The 17,863-nt window shown below is 36.0% G+C and overlaps 1 protein-coding gene across 1 annotated transcript in view; it reads left to right on the forward strand.

Moving 5' to 3' along the window:
- The window catches only part of ICA1L (islet cell autoantigen 1 like), a 69,892-nt gene that overhangs the window by 14,453 nt on the left and 37,576 nt on the right, over positions 1-17,863 (forward strand). Inside the window, exons 2-3 of the mRNA XM_067740961.1 lie at positions 13,421-13,589; positions 15,968-16,040. Of these exons, the coding sequence (XP_067597062.1) occupies positions 13,428-13,589; positions 15,968-16,040 (235 nt within the window). The 5' untranslated portion in view covers positions 13,421-13,427. The remainder of the gene's footprint in view (positions 1-13,420; positions 13,590-15,967; positions 16,041-17,863) is intronic.

Here is a 17,863-nt window from a genome sequence, read left to right on the forward strand (position 1 = left end):
ACTCAGTAGTTGTGGCACACGGGCTTAGTTGCACCGAGGCACATGGGATCTTCCTGGACCAGGGCTCGAACCCATGTCCCTTGCATTGGCAGGCGGATTCTTAACCACTGTGCCACCAGGGAAGTCCTAATATCGTTTTAACAGAAGAACTTAGTGTGATACTTTAAACTATCAAAAACTTTTGAAATATAGTTTTTCAGCCATTCTTTCAAAAAGATAAAATATTTTCTTCTCTAGTTCACTTCCTCTTCTCTAATATATTGTTTATATTTTGAATGGTCTTATTGATTTTCATCAACATTTTTCAAGTCTTATTTTCTTTTTTTTAAAAACATCTTTATTGGAGTATAATTGCTTTACAATGGTGTGTTAGTTTCTGCTTGATTTATTTATTTAAGTATAGTTGGTTTACAATATTGTGTTAACTTCAGGTTAGTTTCAGCATAGTGATTCAGTATTTTTGTAGCTTATATTCCATTATAGGTTATTACAAGATAATAGGTTTAATTCCTTGTGCTATATGGTAAATCCTTGTTGCTTATCTATTTTCTATATAGTAGTTTGTATCCATGAATCCCATACCCCTAATTTGTCCCTCTCCCCCTTCCCTCTCCCCTTTGGTAACCAGAAGTTTGTTTTCTATGTTTGTAAGTCTATTTCTGTTTTGTATATACTATCATTTGTATTTTTTTTAGATTCCACATATGAATGATATTGTATAGTATTTATCTTTGTCTGACTTATTTCATTAAGCATAATATTCTCTAGGTCTATCCACGTTGTTGCAAATGGCAGTATTTCATTTTTCTTTATGGCTGAGTAATATTCCATTGTTTATATATGTGTGTGTGTGTGTGTGTGTGTATCACATCTTCTTAAGTCAGTCATCTTTTGATGAGCACTTGGGTTGCATCCATGTCTTGGCTATTGTAAATAGTGCTGCTGTGAACATTGGGGTGCATGTAGCTTTTTGAATTAGTGTTTTTGTTTTTTCCCGTTATATACCCAAGAGTGGAATTGCTGGATCATATGGTAGTTCAGTTTTTAACTTTCTAAGGAACCTCCATACTGTTTTCTGTAATGACTGCACTGATTTGCGTTCCCACCGAAAGTGTACGAGGGTTCCCTTTTCTCCACATCCTCTCCAAAATTTACTTGTAGTTTTTTGATGGTAACCATTCTGACTGGTGTGCGGTGACACCTCATTGTGGTTTTGATTTACATTTCTATAATAATTAGCAATGTTGAGCATCTTTTCATGTGCCTGTTACCCATCTGTATGTCTTCTTTGGAAAAATGTCTGTTCAGGTATTCTGCCATTTTTTGATTGGATTGTTTGGTTTTTTTGATATTGAGTTGTATGAGCCATTTGTATATTTTGGATGTTAACCCCTTGTTGGTCGCATCATTTGCAAATATTTTCTCTCATTCCACAGGTTGTGTTTTTGTTTTGTTGATGGTTTCCTTTGCTGTGGAAAAGCTTTTAATTATCTAATAATCTATTTTTTTAATTAAGAAAATTTTTTTAACATCTCTGTTGGAGTATAAGTGCTTTACAATCGTGTGTTAGTTGCTGCTTTATAACAAAGTGAATCAGCTATACGTATACATATATCCCCATTTCTCCTCCCTCTTGCATCTCCCTCCCACCCTCCCTATCCCACCCCTCTAGGTGGACACAACACACAGAGCTGATCTCCCTGTGCTATGTGGCTGCTTCCCATTAGCTATCAATTTTACATTTGGTAGTGTATATATGTCCATCCCACTCTCCCACTTCATCCCAGCTTACCCTTCCCCCTCTGCGTGTCCTCAAGTCCATTCTCTACGTCTGCATCTTTATCCTGTCCTGCCCCGAGTTTCTTCAGAACCTTTTTTTTTTTTTTTTTAGATTACACATATATGTGTTAGCATACAGTATTTGTTTTTCTCTTTCTGACTTACTTCACTCTGTATGACAGACTCTAGGTCCATCCACTTCACTACAAATAACTCAATTTAATAATCTATTTTAAATGTTACTCATATCTTCTTTATGAAATGATATGACTAAAGTGGCATAAGTAAATTAATTATATCTCTATAGTAAATTCATAATATGTCAGTCTAAAAAGTAAATAACAATCCTGAAGCATATCATTTTTTGAAAAAAATAACATCTAATTTGTTTTTTTATGTAACCTCTTCTCTATAGACTAAAATTATGCTGATTAATAAAAGTATAGACTACTTATAAAAAATAAATTTTATTGTGACTAGAAATTCAAATACAGTTTGCAGAATTGACTTTCTGTTTTGTTAATGAACTTTTTCTGTTTTCATTCTTATAAGCAACATTCTTTCTTATGTACCTAACTAGTTCTTGGAAACCTATAGGTTTTTGGAAGCAGGTTACCTGAAAATTAGGAAACTAATATTGTATGTTTCAGTTAACTCACTATAAGACAGAAGATAACTTTAATCATACTTTCCTCACCTTCAAAATGCAAAAGAACACTGCTTCTGGAGTCAAAGTCTTGGATGTGTGCTAAGTATCAATATGTTCTTAATGTATGTGTATCCTTGAGAAAGTTCCCTTAATTTCACAATGCCTCGGTGATCTCCTTAAAAAACCGGAATAATAAAATCTGCCATTTCTAGTTGTCAGGGTTGTCATGAAGATTGAAGGAGATAAAATGTATGAAAATGTTTTAAAAATTGTCAAGAGTTCTACAAGTATAATGATTACTATTTTAGTCAGTAGTAATACCAAGATTATCAGGAACTTTTAAATATCTTAAGCCCCCTCTAAGACTTTACCTTTTACATAATTTTGAATTATTTTTGAAAAACAATTAAGCTCTAGTCATGTTATAAGAATATTAGGTGGACATTGTATCCTCTCTGTGGGCAACTTACTTTCTTAGTATGGGATTTTGGGGTGTATGATTGAATGGCTGTAAGTAATTACCATATTCTTTCTGTTTTAGATAAAGACAGGTCTGCATCTAATTTTCTCATTCAGTGTCTTATTGGTGTTATGATTGCAGTGTCAAGTGTAGCACCCAGAACAAAGCTGGCATTTAATATGTGTATGAAACTGACTTCCTTATTGGGACTCTTTGGAAATTTCAGCTAATTATAATTCTGCCTACTTCTATTGTCTCAGAGTATTTGTAAATTTCAACTGCCCTAGTCCGGTTTTCATCTCTCAGTAACCAAACCCACATTTGGCTAAACAACAGTTAAGCTCACCTATCTGAAAGGATTGGTATTTATAACCTGATGCAATTCTAGTCTAATATTAAAGCTGGTACTTTATAAATATATCCTTTAGGAAAGTTCGAGGGGCGATTCTCAATCTGTGACTTAAAAGTTTGTCTTTCATATCAGTAACCCCTAATGATTCCAGTAGGCTTCAGTTTGTCTCCATCTGTGCAAGGGGACATACAAATCACCCTGTAACATAATCTACTCATTGATTTGCCAGAGCCAAAAGCTATTCCTGAATTAATGGACAATTGATGAAAGATTAGTCAGGCAGTACCTTTAAAAATTACATATATGGGGCTTCCCTGGTGGCGCAGTGGTTAAGAATCCGCCTGCCAATTCAGGGGACACGGGTTCACGAGCCCTGTTCTGGGAAGATCCCACATGCTGTGGAACAACTAGGCCTGTGCGCCACAACTACTGAGCCTGTGCTCTAGAGCCTGCATGCTGCAACTACTGAGCCTGTGTGCCACAACTAATGAAGCCCGTGCGCCTAGAGCCTGCGCTCCGCAGCAAGAGAAGCCACCGCAATGAGAAGCCCACACACCACAGCAGAGTAGCCTCCACTCGCTGCAACTAGAGAAAGCCCGCGTGCAGCAACAAAGACCCAACACAGCCAAAAATAAATAAATAAAATAAATTTATTTTTAAAAATTACATATATATATGTGTGTGTGTACATACGTATGTATGTATACATACATATGAACAAAGAGTAAACATTAGCTTAAAGAGACTTATGACCCTTCAGACTATGCTTTGAGAACCATGATCTAGATCAGAGTTCTGTAAACTTTTTCTGTAAAAGACCATGATAGTAATTTTGGCTGTGTAAACCATGCAGTCTGCTGGATTTACTTAATTCCGCTGCTGTAGCAGGAAGGCAGCTAAGGACTAATTTGCCAGAGGACCATAGTGTTCGCCCATCAGCCTAGATCCCTGAAATGCAGTGGAGATGTGATCTTGGTTAGGCACATCATTTACCCACAAAGCACTTTCTTCTGAGGTGAGTTGTTTGAGTTCCTTTTTTTAGGTTGAACCATATGAAATTGCTGATTTTGTAGGTCAGAAATGATCTAATGTTGGCAGTTTCATATTGGTCAATCAAAGACAAAAAGCTATTTTACTTATAAAAACTGTTTAATCAGCACACATAGTCTGTATTGCTATTGCTCTGGTGAATGATTTTATGGCAAATGAGGATAAATGACACTTTAATCTCTTTATAGCAGTCTTGTTGGGTGATGGAGTTCGTATAAGCTTTTCACTCTAACTCTATATCGAATAAATTTTCTCTGTGTAATTGTTTTATATTCTCTCAGTTATGATTAAGATTTTTAAATTTCTTTTATTGGTCTCCATTGTATGGAAGTCTCCATCCCTTTTGAACTAGATAACAGAAATAGAAAGTTGAACTAGGTAACCTCTAAGGTTCTTTTCAATTTCTTTCAACTATGGGATTTAAGTATCTATTATATATAGAACATATTTCTCATTAAACTATTATTCTTATTATGGTTAATCCATAGCACAATACTAAGAACCTAGTACAAATTTGATTCACCTTCTTCAAACCTTCAAATTTTACCACCTTTCTGCTTTCTTTCTTGAAGTTCTCCTGTGTTCTCACTGCTTAACTATCTTCATATAGTTAGCTCCCAAATCACCATTTCCAATCTAAAAATTAAAATGAAAAAGCATAAAATAATATGCTTCTTAACTGCCAACAATTTTTGTTCTAAGTGCTCTACATGTATTTTCTCTTTTGATTCTTATAGCAATCTATTTACTTCATTATTCCTATTTTACCGATGAGAAAACTAAGGGTCAGAAAGATTAATGTAACTTGCACAATGTCCCACGGCTAGTAAATAGTGGAGTTGTTGGCTTCAAACCTAGGCAGTATGACTGGAGATCCAAGCTTGAAACAACCTTTGCTACTACGGTTTTAATTGGTTGTTAGATATTTCTGTAAACTCAGATGTCCCTTATCATTTCAAATTCAAAATTTCACACATCAAATGCATAGTGTTCCCACTTAGATAGCTTCTCCTAATTGCCCTTATTTTTCAGGGGCAAAACTTGAATCATTATTAACAAGTTCTATAGATTCTTCCTTCAGATATATTCTTATGCTAATGTCCTTGGTCTAGACTCCTATTAGATTATATCTGGAATATGGAAAGATTTTCTAAACTCTCTGTTTAGTCTTTCTGCTGCTCCAAAACCTTCATTGGCTCCACGTTACCTATTAGGCTGTACAGATAAGAATCCACCTGCCAACACAGAGGACATGGGTTCGATCCCTGGTCCAGGAAGATCCCACATGCTGCGGAACAACTAAGCCCGTGCACCACAGCTACTGAGCCTGCGATCTAGAGCCCGCAAGCCACAACTACTGAGCCCACATGCCACAACTACTGAAGCCCGCACGCCTAGAGCCCGTGATCCGCAACAAGAGAAGCCACCACAATGAGAAGCCCATGCACCACAACAAAGAGTAGCCCTGCTCGCTGCAACTAGAGAAAGCCCACGCGCAGCAATGAAAACCCAAAGCAGCCAATAAATAAATAAATAAATGTTCCTTTAAAAAAAGAAAAAAGAGAAAATTCATGGCTTGGGAGCTAGAGTAATCAGGAATACTACATTAATATTAAACAGCAACCTTGTCTAATGTATTTTCTTAATTACATCAAATGGTGATGTTGTATTTAGTCAAAAGTCTTCACAGATTATTTTTCTCAAGGGGATTTCAGTGCTTCAGTTTGCACATTACCATCAGTTTGTTTTGCTTGTTTCTCTGTGATGTCATAGTAACGAGATGTTATAAGTAAAGTGAGTATAGAACTACCTCTAAAGAGAATATTGATGTTTTAATATTTGTATTCCATATCCAAGAGATAGCTACAAATACAAATTTAAATATTATATAATGCAAAAATGAGTAAAGTGTTCCATGTGATGACTGTGTTCAAGTAAAAAAAATATTGTACTCTTTCTAGAAATAAAGGAGATTATGGACTTCCCTGGCGGTCCAGTGATTAAGACTCTGTGCTCCCACTACAGGGGGCAGTTTCGATCCCTGGTTGGGGAACTAAGATCCCACATGCCGTGCAACACGGCCAAAAAAAAAAAAGAAAGAAAGAAAGGAGATTTCTAGTTAAGATGGCATGGTAAGTTCTGCTCCAAATTCATAGTAATCAAAAAAAAAAAAAACCCAGAAAGTTTATCTTGGCTAGATAATAAGATAAACATGGACTAGAAACAAAATAGACAAGAGAGGTGAGTGGACTGAAACAGACGTCTTGAGCTCTCAGTATAGAAGTAGGTCCTAGCTTCTGGGAGTTCAGGTTCTGCAGGTTGGTAGAAATTAAAAGTGTTTCACATGCAATGCTCCTTCAACACCCTGAATAGATCGGTAGTATTTCAGATACCACTATATCAGGGTCCCTAAAATATCAGTATATGACACTGTGAAAGTAGCAACCCTGAAGGTGAAGTGGAGGCAACTAGATTATAGATCTAGTGATCTATAATCACTAGATAAGGAGGAATAACCAAAGAGAGGAAAAAGGAAAAGTAAAGATTTTATACTCAAAATAAGCTTACAGAATTCAACCAACAAAATCAATATTTGGAAAATGAATTTACTCCAGATAAAAAGTCTAAGAATTCTATATGTTTAGGGTGCCAAAGAGAAAAATTATGGAATGATGTCATTAAAAAGTATAAAAAATTAGGAGAATATTAAGAAGAACCAATTGGTAAACTTGGAAATTAAGAAAGAAAGAAACAGGCACTGGATTAAAAAAAAAAAACTCAATAGGTGTGATGAACTCTAGACTGAACAGAGTTGAAAAGAGAATCCATAAACTGGAAGATTGTACTGAAGAACTTATCCAAAATATAGGACAGACAAACAGATAAAAAAATGAGCCATTAAGACATACAAAGAATAACACCCAATAGAAGATTCAGATAAAAAGAAGAAATTATGGCTGAAAAGGAATATTTGAAGGGATTACAGCTTAGAATTTTCTAGAACTGAAGGAAGACATGAACCTCCATAAGGAAAATACACTCTACTTAAATACATCTTAGAGAATCTCAGGACATCACAGATAAAAACTCTTTTCTAAAAGATTCAAATAGAAAAAGGAGGGACAGTAGGAGCCCAGACTTCTCGTTGACTGCAATAGACGACCTAAGGTATTAGGGCTTCTATCCTCAGTTAAGGAACACTAAGGAATGTTATATAATGGAAACAACAAAACAGACACATACATAGCAACATACATAGAACTTAAAAACAGAGGACTGGGGACTTCCCTGGTGGCCCAGTGGTTAAGACTCTGAGCTGCCAATGCAGGGGGCCAGGGTTCGATCCCTGGTCAGGAACTAGATCCCACATGCTCCAACGAAGATCCTGCGTGCTGCAACTAAGACCCGGCACAGCCAGGTAAATAAATAAGTAAATAAATAAATACTGAGTGAAAGAAAAACAACAAAAAATCAGAAATGGAATCTACAGCACAGTGTTATTTGTGTAGATTAGCATATGTACATAACACATTTTACAAGAACACATTCAAATAAAAAGGTACACATCAAACACATTGAATGATTGTGATGAGAGATGGATATGAGGAAGGGGTTAAAAAGGAATGAATATACAAATAAATGAACAAACAAAAGAATGAGTCTTGCATGGACCAATAATGATAGCTTTAAAAAGAGGAGAACTGTTGCCAGTCTATACTTTTATATACAATTAAACTATCATTTATGAATGAAGGCAAAATAGAGTGTCATAGATACCAAAACTGAGAGTATTTCTATCCACCGGATTATTTAGGATTGACAGGATTTATTTAGGATAAGACCTAAATAAATGGAGATACATGCTATGTTCATGAAGTGGAAGACTCAATATTATTAAGATGCCAGTCCTTCACAGATTGATCTGCAGATTCAGTGCCATCCCAATCTAAATTCCAGAACTCTACAGCTCAATACTAAAAAAAAAAAGACAAACAAACCAATTTAAAAGTGAGCAAAAGACTTACAAACACAACAATGGAGGATATACAAAAGGCCAGTTGGCACATGAAAAAGTGTTCATTATCAGTTGTCAGGAAAATACACATTAAAGCTGTAAGGAAATACCACTACACAACTAGAATGGATAAAACTAAAAAAGTCTGCCAACCTTAAGTGTTATTGAGGTTGTGGAACAATTATAACTCCCATACATTGCTAATGGGAATGTAAAACAGCAATTTTTTATAAAGTGTACACCAATCCTTTGATAGAGAAAAATCCATTTCTAGGTCTTATTGAAGAGAAGTGAAGACATTTGTCCACAAAAGACTTGTATAGGCATATTCATAGCAGATTTATTTACAGTAGTGAAAAATTAAAGCATACTGTTAACACTCATACAATGGACTACTGTTCAGCGATAAAAAAGAACAAACTAGGAAAGGAAAAACTAAGGTGAAAAAAAATCAAAACATTTATTATTTATGGTAGGCTAGGCATTGGCTGGAAAGGGATACAAGAGAACTTTCTGGGGAGTTGGAAATGTTCTATACCATAATACCTATTTGTCAAAAGTATACAGCTAAAAATTGTACATTTCATTGTATGTAAATATTATCAAAAATAACCATATAAAATGTTGATGATGATAATGATTATGGAGTAAGGTGGTAGGGAATAGGTGAAGGTATAAATGACACAGAAATGACAGAATATTGGGATGATTGAGCTATCATTTTATTGTTGTCTGCCTATGTTAAACTATATATAACTTTTGAAGAAATTAAGAAAGAAAAATGTCCTATGTTTACCCAGACATTTACCAGTTCCAGTCATCTTCATTCTTTCCTATAGATAAATTACTGTTGTAATTTCCCTTCAGCCTGTAGAGTTTGTTAGCATTTCTAATAGTCCCCTGGCCATGAATTTTCTCAGTTCTTTATCTGAAAATGGCTTTATTTTGATTTCAGTTTTAAAGGACAGTTTCAGTAGAGAATTATGAGTTGATAGTTTTTCTTTCTTTCATTCAACACCTTAAATATGTCCTTCCATTGTAATCCAGCTTTTGTTGTTTTTGTTGAGAGCTTCCATCTTATTTATATTTTTGTTCCCGTTTGTGTAATATACCATTTTTCTCTGCTTTCAAGATAGATTTTCTCTTTATCTTTGAATTGAAGCAGTTGGTCTATGATGTGCCTATTTGTGATTTTCCTTGTGTTTATCAGTCTATAAGTTAATGTCATTTACAAAATTTAGGATTTTTTTTTTTGTTGTTGTTGTTTTGTTTTTGCGTTATGCGGGCCTCTCACTGTTGTGGCCTCTCCCATTGCGGAGCACAGGCTCCGGACGCGCAGGCTCTGGACGTGCAGGCTCAGCAGCCCAGCTGCTCCACATGTGGGATCCTCCTGGACCGGGGCACGAACCCGTGTCCCCTGCATCGGCAGGCGGACTCTCAACCACTGCGCCACCAGGGAAGCCCTAGGATGTTTTATTCAGATATTTTTCATTCCCCTTCTATTCCTCCTCTCCTTCAGGGTCTTTTTATTTTTCTTCTCTGTTCTTCAGATTAGGTAATTTTTATTGATTCATCTTCAGCTTCACTTCTTATATCTCCCATCTTCTGTTTATTCTTAAGAGTATCCAGTCAGTTTTTAATTGCATTTATTGAACTTTGCAACTTGAAATTTTCACTTGTTTTCTTTTGATATTTTCTGTCTATTCATTTATTGTGCACATATCCTACTTTAAGTCTTTTACATGTTTATAATAGCTGGTCTAAAGTGCTTGTCTGATAATTGTAATATCTGAGAAATCTTTGGAATCTATTTTACTGACTTTTTTTCATGGAGTATGGGTCACATTTTCCTATTTCTTTGCATGTCTAGTGTTTTTTAGTTGGATACTTGACTTTTGTTTTTGTTTTTGTGGTTTTTTTTTTTTTTTTGCGGTACGCGGGCCTCTCACTCTTGTGGCCTCTCCCGTTGTGGAGCACAGGCTCCGGACGCGCAGGATCCGGACGCGCAGGCTCAGCGGCCATGGCTCACGGGCCCAGCCGCTCCGCGGCATGTGGGATTTTCCCGGACCGGGGCACGAACCCATGTCCCCTGCGTCGGCAGGCTGACTTTCAACCACTGCGCCACCAGGGAAGCCCGATACTTGCCTTTTTAAATGATGGATTTTAGAGACTCTGAATTCTGTTTTGCTTCTCTGAAAAATAATTTTTATTCTAGAAGGCAGTTAACTTGACTGAATTCAAATTCCAGACTCTTGTCTCCACTGTAGTGGTAGCAGTTGAAACCTTTACTTCAGTTTCTACCTGCTGATTTTCTGCGAGGACCCCTAGGGTCCCCTCCTTCACTTCATGATTAGTTTAGTGAACAGCACAGGTCTTGGGAGCTCTTTGTGTACAGAGATCGTCTCCTCTTTGGCTCCCTCCCTTCCATGATATTCTTCCTAAATTTCTGGTAGTTCTCCAGCCTTGAGCTCTGTCATCTGATGATGTCAAGCCAGTAAGACTTGGCTTTCTACTCAACCTACCCACAGTGGCAAGCAGATTTAGCAGTGCCCTCCGCCAAAAATTGCAAATGTACAAATCTCACCTTTTGCAGTTTTACCCACCCAGTCACTGTCCTCCCCTTGCCAGGGAATGTGTGCTCTCTGCAGGCAGGATAGATTTCAGAGAGGCAGGGGAGGACTAAGTTTATTGCTCTCAAATCCAATCAGATAAATTACTCTTCCTTGTGTATGAAGGAGCTAGTGAGGGAGTGGAGAGAGGCCAGGAGTATACTGTTCAAGCTACATCAGCAAGTGAGTTGAGGTGGGGAAGAGATGTTCTCTTCTGATACTCCTAAGAAGTTTGTTCTCTTAACTGATTGGGCCTAAGCCTACGTCAGCTTAGTAGAAGAGATCAGCAGTTTGTCATACAGTTGGACTGACCCTCATGCTGATAACAATCTGGAGGGGAAAACTGATTGAAAACCATCAAAAGCAAGCAAAAGCAGACAGAAATTGGAGGGGAAAGATAAACTGCAAGTTTTCCCGCAAGACTTTCTGTCAGACGGTATAATGCTTACATCAAATCCATTACCCCCCTGTACTATTTTCTATGCCAAATTATGTCCAACCCAGTTACCAGCATAGCACATGAGAGGTGCTACAGTTAAATGATAATTAATCTATACTGTCCAGGAATCCAGGAGGATATCCAAAGGAGAATATCCAGCAAATATCTGGAAGAGTGGCCACCTGTGGACTTTACATTTTGTCTTTGTTCTATATAATGCTTTTTTTTTTTTTTTTTTTTGCGGTATGCAGGCCTCTCACTGTTGTGGCCTCTCCCGTTGCGGAGCACAGGCTCTGGACATGCAGGCTCAGCGGCCATGGCCCACGGGCCCAGCCACTCCACGGCATGTGGGATCTTCCCGGACCGGGGCACGAACCCGTGTCCCCTGCATCAGCAGGCGGACTCTCAACCACTGCGCCACCAGGGAAGCCCTATAATGCTTTTTATTTAAACCTACTTTGTCTGATATTAATGTGGCTACCCCTGCTTTCATTTTCTTTCTACTATATTTACCTGGTATATCTTCTTTTATATAAATTTATTTTATTTATTTATTTTTGGCTGCACTGGGTCTTTGTTGCTGCATGTGGGCTTTCTCTAGTTGCAGCGAGCTGGGGCTACTCTTCATTGCAGTGCGCAGACTTCTTATTGCGGTGGCTTCTCCTGTTGCAGAGCATGGGTTCTAGGTGCACGGGCTTCAGTAGTTGTGGCTTGTGGGTTCTAGAGCACAGGCTCAGTAGTTGTGGCGCACGGGCTTAGTTGCTCCATGGCATGTGGTATCTTCCTGGACCAGGGATCGAACCCGTGTCCCCTGCATTGACAGGCGTATTCTTTTTTTTTTTCTTTTTGACCGGCGTATTCTTAATCACTGAGCCACCAGGGAAGTCCCTACCTGGCATATCTTAACCCATAATTCTTTATCGTTTTGTTTTAAGCGGATCCCAAATAGCATATAATTGTATATACTGTTTTATTTTTTATGATTTGAGATTCTTTGTATTTAAGAGGAAGTTTTCATTTATTATAGTAAATAATATAATTGTTCTTATTCTGTCATCTTAGTTTACACAATTTGTTATGTTGCCTTACTCCTGTTTTTCCAGTCTTCTTTTGCTTTTGCTGGTTTTTCTCGTTCTTTTGTTTTGCTCCTAATAACTTAGAAATTAGACATCCTATTTTTATTTGATTAGTAATTTCAAAATAAAAAGAAAGTGAACTTCTATTTCTTTACCAACATTAAGAATACATTAGTTATCTATTGATTCCCCTGGAAATGAGTCACATATTTTAGTACCTCCCTTTGTTCCTACCTCCCACCATTTATTGGAATAGTCTGGGCTTTTAAAACTATTATTATTATTTCTTTTTTTTACATTTCATTAATGAACACTTTTCACATTTGCATTTCCTTAATGTAGCCATGTTAACCATGTTAAGAACAATTACTTAGACATTAATTTCTAAGTTTACAAAAGGTTACAATTTTCATCTCTATTTCTTTTATAACATATCTCCCTTATACTTAAGATCTTTATTTTTGTTAATTTATTGGATACTAAAGTATTTCTTTAAGTGATTTTTAAAGAAGAGTATATATCTGAATCTTTGCATATCTGAGGGTATATATTAAATGTGTATTCTTCTGACATAGCAGTTAATCCATAGGAAGTTTTCCTAAGGAAATGATAGCAGGATGCAAAGATGTGTGTACAGGTTCATTTTTCAGTATTATTACAAAAGCAAAAATCAGAAACTAATAAGTGTCTACAAATAGAGATTGGTCGAACAAAATAAAATTATTTCCAGCCATTACTGCAAAATCATAACAGTTTTATCACTTTGTCACCTAATTAATGTATCATTAATCTTTTTGCCTGTTACTTGTGCAAGTTATAATTAAAACATAAATTTAGACCATACAAAGTAAACATTAGCATGTTTAGCTGTCAACATTAATATTCAATTTAGTATCTTTTTCAGTTTTTCAGTTAGATTAAATATTGGCTAAATAGATATTTATTATTGAAAATATTTTTTAAGAAATTTAATTTTAGTTATTTCTTGTAGTCACTCCATGGATTTTTTTGGGCAACCCAGACCAGAAGATAACCAGTCAGTAGTCAGCAGAATGCAAAAGAAATACTGGAAAACCAAACAGGTCTTCATCAAAGCAACCGGGAAAAAGGAGGATGAGCACGTAGTGGCATCTGATGCTGAACTGGATGCTAAACTTGAGGTAAATTTTAGGATTCTGTGTACTGCATATAACTTGTTATTATCTAGGATGACTAAGAGGACTATGACAAGCTTTCATACTGAAGAACTTATCGGGATAAATGCAAAACTTGATAATAGAATAATTGTATCCATTTATCAATCAGATCTTCTGGATAGATCATAATTCTCACAGATTGAGGATTGGCAGAACTGGTGTTCATAAATTAGATAAATCATGAACTAAGTAATTTCTCTGGCACAAGTATTGTAATTTTTATGCCATGTTAATGAATTAATTATATTTCTAATTGGGACCATATACTCATTATGTATCATGTCATAATATTTTGTACTATTTTATCTGAAGTCTATAACTCACTGCAATACATTAACTGAAATCAAATAGTGAGTGAGGATTTTACAAGTTGGAGTTTTTGTTTCTATTATTAAGGGGTGGAGTTAATTGAAGTATGTCATATGCATTTTTGGTTCTGTTTTTCATTTTAAATAAAAGGACTAATTACCAGGAAACAACTTTAAACTTTAAATGCTTTTAAGTAATTAAGCTAATTAGAAGGAAGTTCTCATGTACGTTAATGAAAAAAATCTAGATTTTTAAATGCAGATTTGCTAATTCCATGTACATATACTAATGTAACTTTTACAAACATTTCCAGGCAGGAGTTCTGTTACGCTTGGAATGTAGTTATCTGTTGGGATTCTTAAATATTCTTAAATATTTTTAAATAGAGGTCTAATTAAATAGGTCTTAATCTACTAAGTAATTTTATTCTGCAGAAAATAAACTTTCGTAATTGCCCTAACAAATATGGAAATAGAAATTACTTCTATTTAACAAACTTTTTGTGTTGAAAAGTACAATTTGTGTTGAAAAGTATTCTTCTTAGGATTCAGTGACAAATATGGAAAAAAAATGAAGGGACTTTAAGTAATATGTTTTAGCACCAGGGGAACTCTTCACTGTTGCTACATATATTCCCACAGATGTATATTTTTTTGTATTGTTTCACATCATTAGGTAATGTGTGGGTGACATTTTATATTCAGTGTAATTCTTGTCCATTAGACAAATATTTGGAATCAATCAAGAACTTTCTCCCACAATTGTACTAATTTTTTTAAGAATGAGAAATAGTTTCATTTTAAGTATACCTACAAGTATGCATACTTAAATTATCATGTTGTACACTTTAAATATATTACAGTTTTGTTTGTCAAATTATATCTCACTAAAACTGAAAAAGATATTTTTATTATAACAGTGAAAAGCAATAGTATGTAAATCTTCCAAGGACCCATGGGAAAAAAAATCATAATCACTTCATCATAACAGAACTATCATTTTTGTATTCTTTTCTAATCCCCTTCCATATGGATTTAAAATGGCTTTTTAGATTGCCAAATCCATATACCAAGTGTAATTCAAACATACTTAAACTTACGTGGAAAATTGATGGTTGCTCCTCCACTTAGATTTTAGTGTCTGTTATCAGTCTTCCTTCGATCTGATCAAACATCAAAATAACAACAAAACTACATCAGAGATAGATCATTCAGGCTTAATGGTGATATTGGAAGTTCATTTGATAATCTCAAAGGATTAGGGCCTAATATTGTACCACAGTGCCAAGGTCTTTTTGAACTAAAGTCTCATAGCAACTCTTCAGCGAAGGACTTTGTGAGTTTTCTTTAGGCTGCACCCTAAAACCCATGCTGGCTTGTTTCTCTGGGAAAACCTAAATGTATAGATATGTGTGAAGAGTTACCTCACGTGTATGTGTCCTGATCTCAAATTTTCACTTGCTTTGAAATGGGAGCCTACTGGATATTTTATTTTTTTGTTAGCTATTAGCAGCAGTGATAATGAAGGGATTAATACTCATGGAAAATTCTAAACAAAAATAATACAAAAGTAATTTATTTTTGATGTTGTAACACATTATTTAATTTTTATGGTAAACTCACTGACCTGTTTTGCTTAGACCAGTATTGGAGAAAAGTCAGACTCCGAGTTAGTTAGTGTTTTCTAAGGCTATCTATACTCTTTTCATCAGTGGTAAGCAATGTTTGATGTAGTTTATATTAGATTTACATTTTTGCTATTTAGACAGTTTGGAGCTGAGGGGAGGACAAATTCCACAGTTATAAATTTTTATTAGTTCCCATGTATTTATCACCATTTCTTCCAACCCTCATGGGGGAAATCTAAATGTGCTTTTTCTACACCTGAAATAAAATCAAAACTGAAGTATATCACAGTCAAGGAAAATAGACATAATACTTATAAGAAAATGTTTTGCTTTTGAAGTGCTTTTTAAATATTTTATATTTGTTTATGGTTCTTTACATTGTCCTAATAAAATTTATATTTCAAAGGTTTTTCACTCCATTCAAGAGACATGCACTGAACTTCTGAAGATAGTTGAGAAATATCAGCTAAAACTCAATGGTATGAAATCATAGATATCTATCTGACAATTCCCATTTAAAATAAATATTCATTTGCATTTTTTTAAATGAAAGGTTTAATGTAAAAATAGTAGTTTATTAAATTATTTTGTGGACAGTTTCTAATGACAAAAATGAGTATTTACAGTGACCTGTTCTCAAATCCCCCAGTGTCCTCAGTTCATCAGATCCTCTGACAGACTCATTTTGCTGAGTTTAGTTTTCCTTCCCAGAGTCTTAAGTGGATTTGCTTCCATCATTTAAAAGCTCTCTTTCTCAACCCCTCCTTGCTCTAGCAGTTGCCATCCCATTCCTCTGCTCCTTTCACAGGGAATTTCGACATAATTATCTGTAGGCACAGAATCCATTCCTTTCCTTCCACTTCTCATTCTTTAACCTTATTCCTTGACTCCAATTCCCTTTCTTCCCACATATTCAACATCTATAAACCTTTTAGGTTTTCACTCCCACCACTGCACCACATTGCTCTTGTCATAGTCATGAAGCAATAAATCCAGGGACCAATTCTCGGTCCGTGTCACATTATTTAACACAGTTGATTATCCGCCCCCTCCTTGAGACACTCTCTGTGCTTGGCTTCCAGTTACCACATGTCCCTGGATTTCTTTTTAATGGTCATTCCTTCTCAGTATCGTGCCACTGCTGGAATCTCCTCTCTTCTATTTTTTTTTAAATAAATTATTTTATTTTATTTATTGCTGTGTTGGGTCTTCGTTGCTGTGCCCGGGCTTTCTCTAGTTGCAGCAAGCGGGGTCTGCTCTTCATTGCGGTGCGCAGACTTCTCATTGCGGTGGCTTCTCTTGTTGCGGAGCACGGGCTCTAGGTGCGTGGGCTTCAGTAGTTGTGGCACACGGGCTCAGTAGTTGTGGTGCACGGGCTTAGTTGCTCCGCGGCATGTGGGATCTTCCCAGACCAGGGCTCAAACCCGTGTCCCCTGCCTTGGCAGGTGGATTCTTAACCACTGCACCACCAGGGAAGCCCTCTCCTCTCTTGACCTCTTCTGATTGGAACTCAATCTTTGGATCTCTTCTCCTGCCTTAATTACAGTTCCCTACTGGACATGGCCACCTCTCTGATTCTGTTACTTCTCTAATCTCATCTCCTCTTGAGCCATGTTAATCTCCTTCACAGTAGGCATATCTGCATAGTCGGCTCCTGATCTTCTTTAGGTATGTGGTCAAGTGTCATCTTTTTAGTGAGTCCTTCCCTGACCCCCATATCTAAAATGAAATACCCCTCTTTCTCATAAGTCTGTCTACTTAACAATAGAACTTAACAGTATTCAACATTCTGTATATTTTATCTGTTGTTTTTCTTACCACCACTAGAATATGCCCTCCTTAAGGACAGGAATTTGTCTGTTTATTTCTGGTCTCCTAACCTAGAAACAATGTCTAGCATACAGTGCATACTTAATATATATTTGCTCAATGAATGGTTTTCTTGTGGAGCTGTGTAAATTGGTCTCAAAATTTTACAATCAAAGTTCATGTGTTGTCCCGTTAAAGCAAGAAATCCATTATAGCATGGTAATTTTTTGAGTGCCTGCCATGTGTAAAACTATGTCCTTTTCCCAAGGCAGTAGTTTGAGAAACAACTTTTTGTAACAAAATAAGAGACAAGAATAGTGTGTAATTGAATTCAGGATAGTGATACAGACATACCTCTGAATTCTCTTGGAGTGAAAAATAACTGTGTATTAGAGTGATTGGTAAAGGCAACTCCATAGATGGGAATTGAGGTAAAATGTAAAAGGTTTATAGATGTTGAATATGTGGGAAGAAAGGGAATTGGAGTCAAGGA

The sequence above is a fragment of the Pseudorca crassidens genome, chromosome 6 (genome assembly GCF_039906515.1).
Source record: "Pseudorca crassidens isolate mPseCra1 chromosome 6, mPseCra1.hap1, whole genome shotgun sequence".
Taxonomy (NCBI): Eukaryota; Metazoa; Chordata; class Mammalia; order Artiodactyla; family Delphinidae; genus Pseudorca; species Pseudorca crassidens.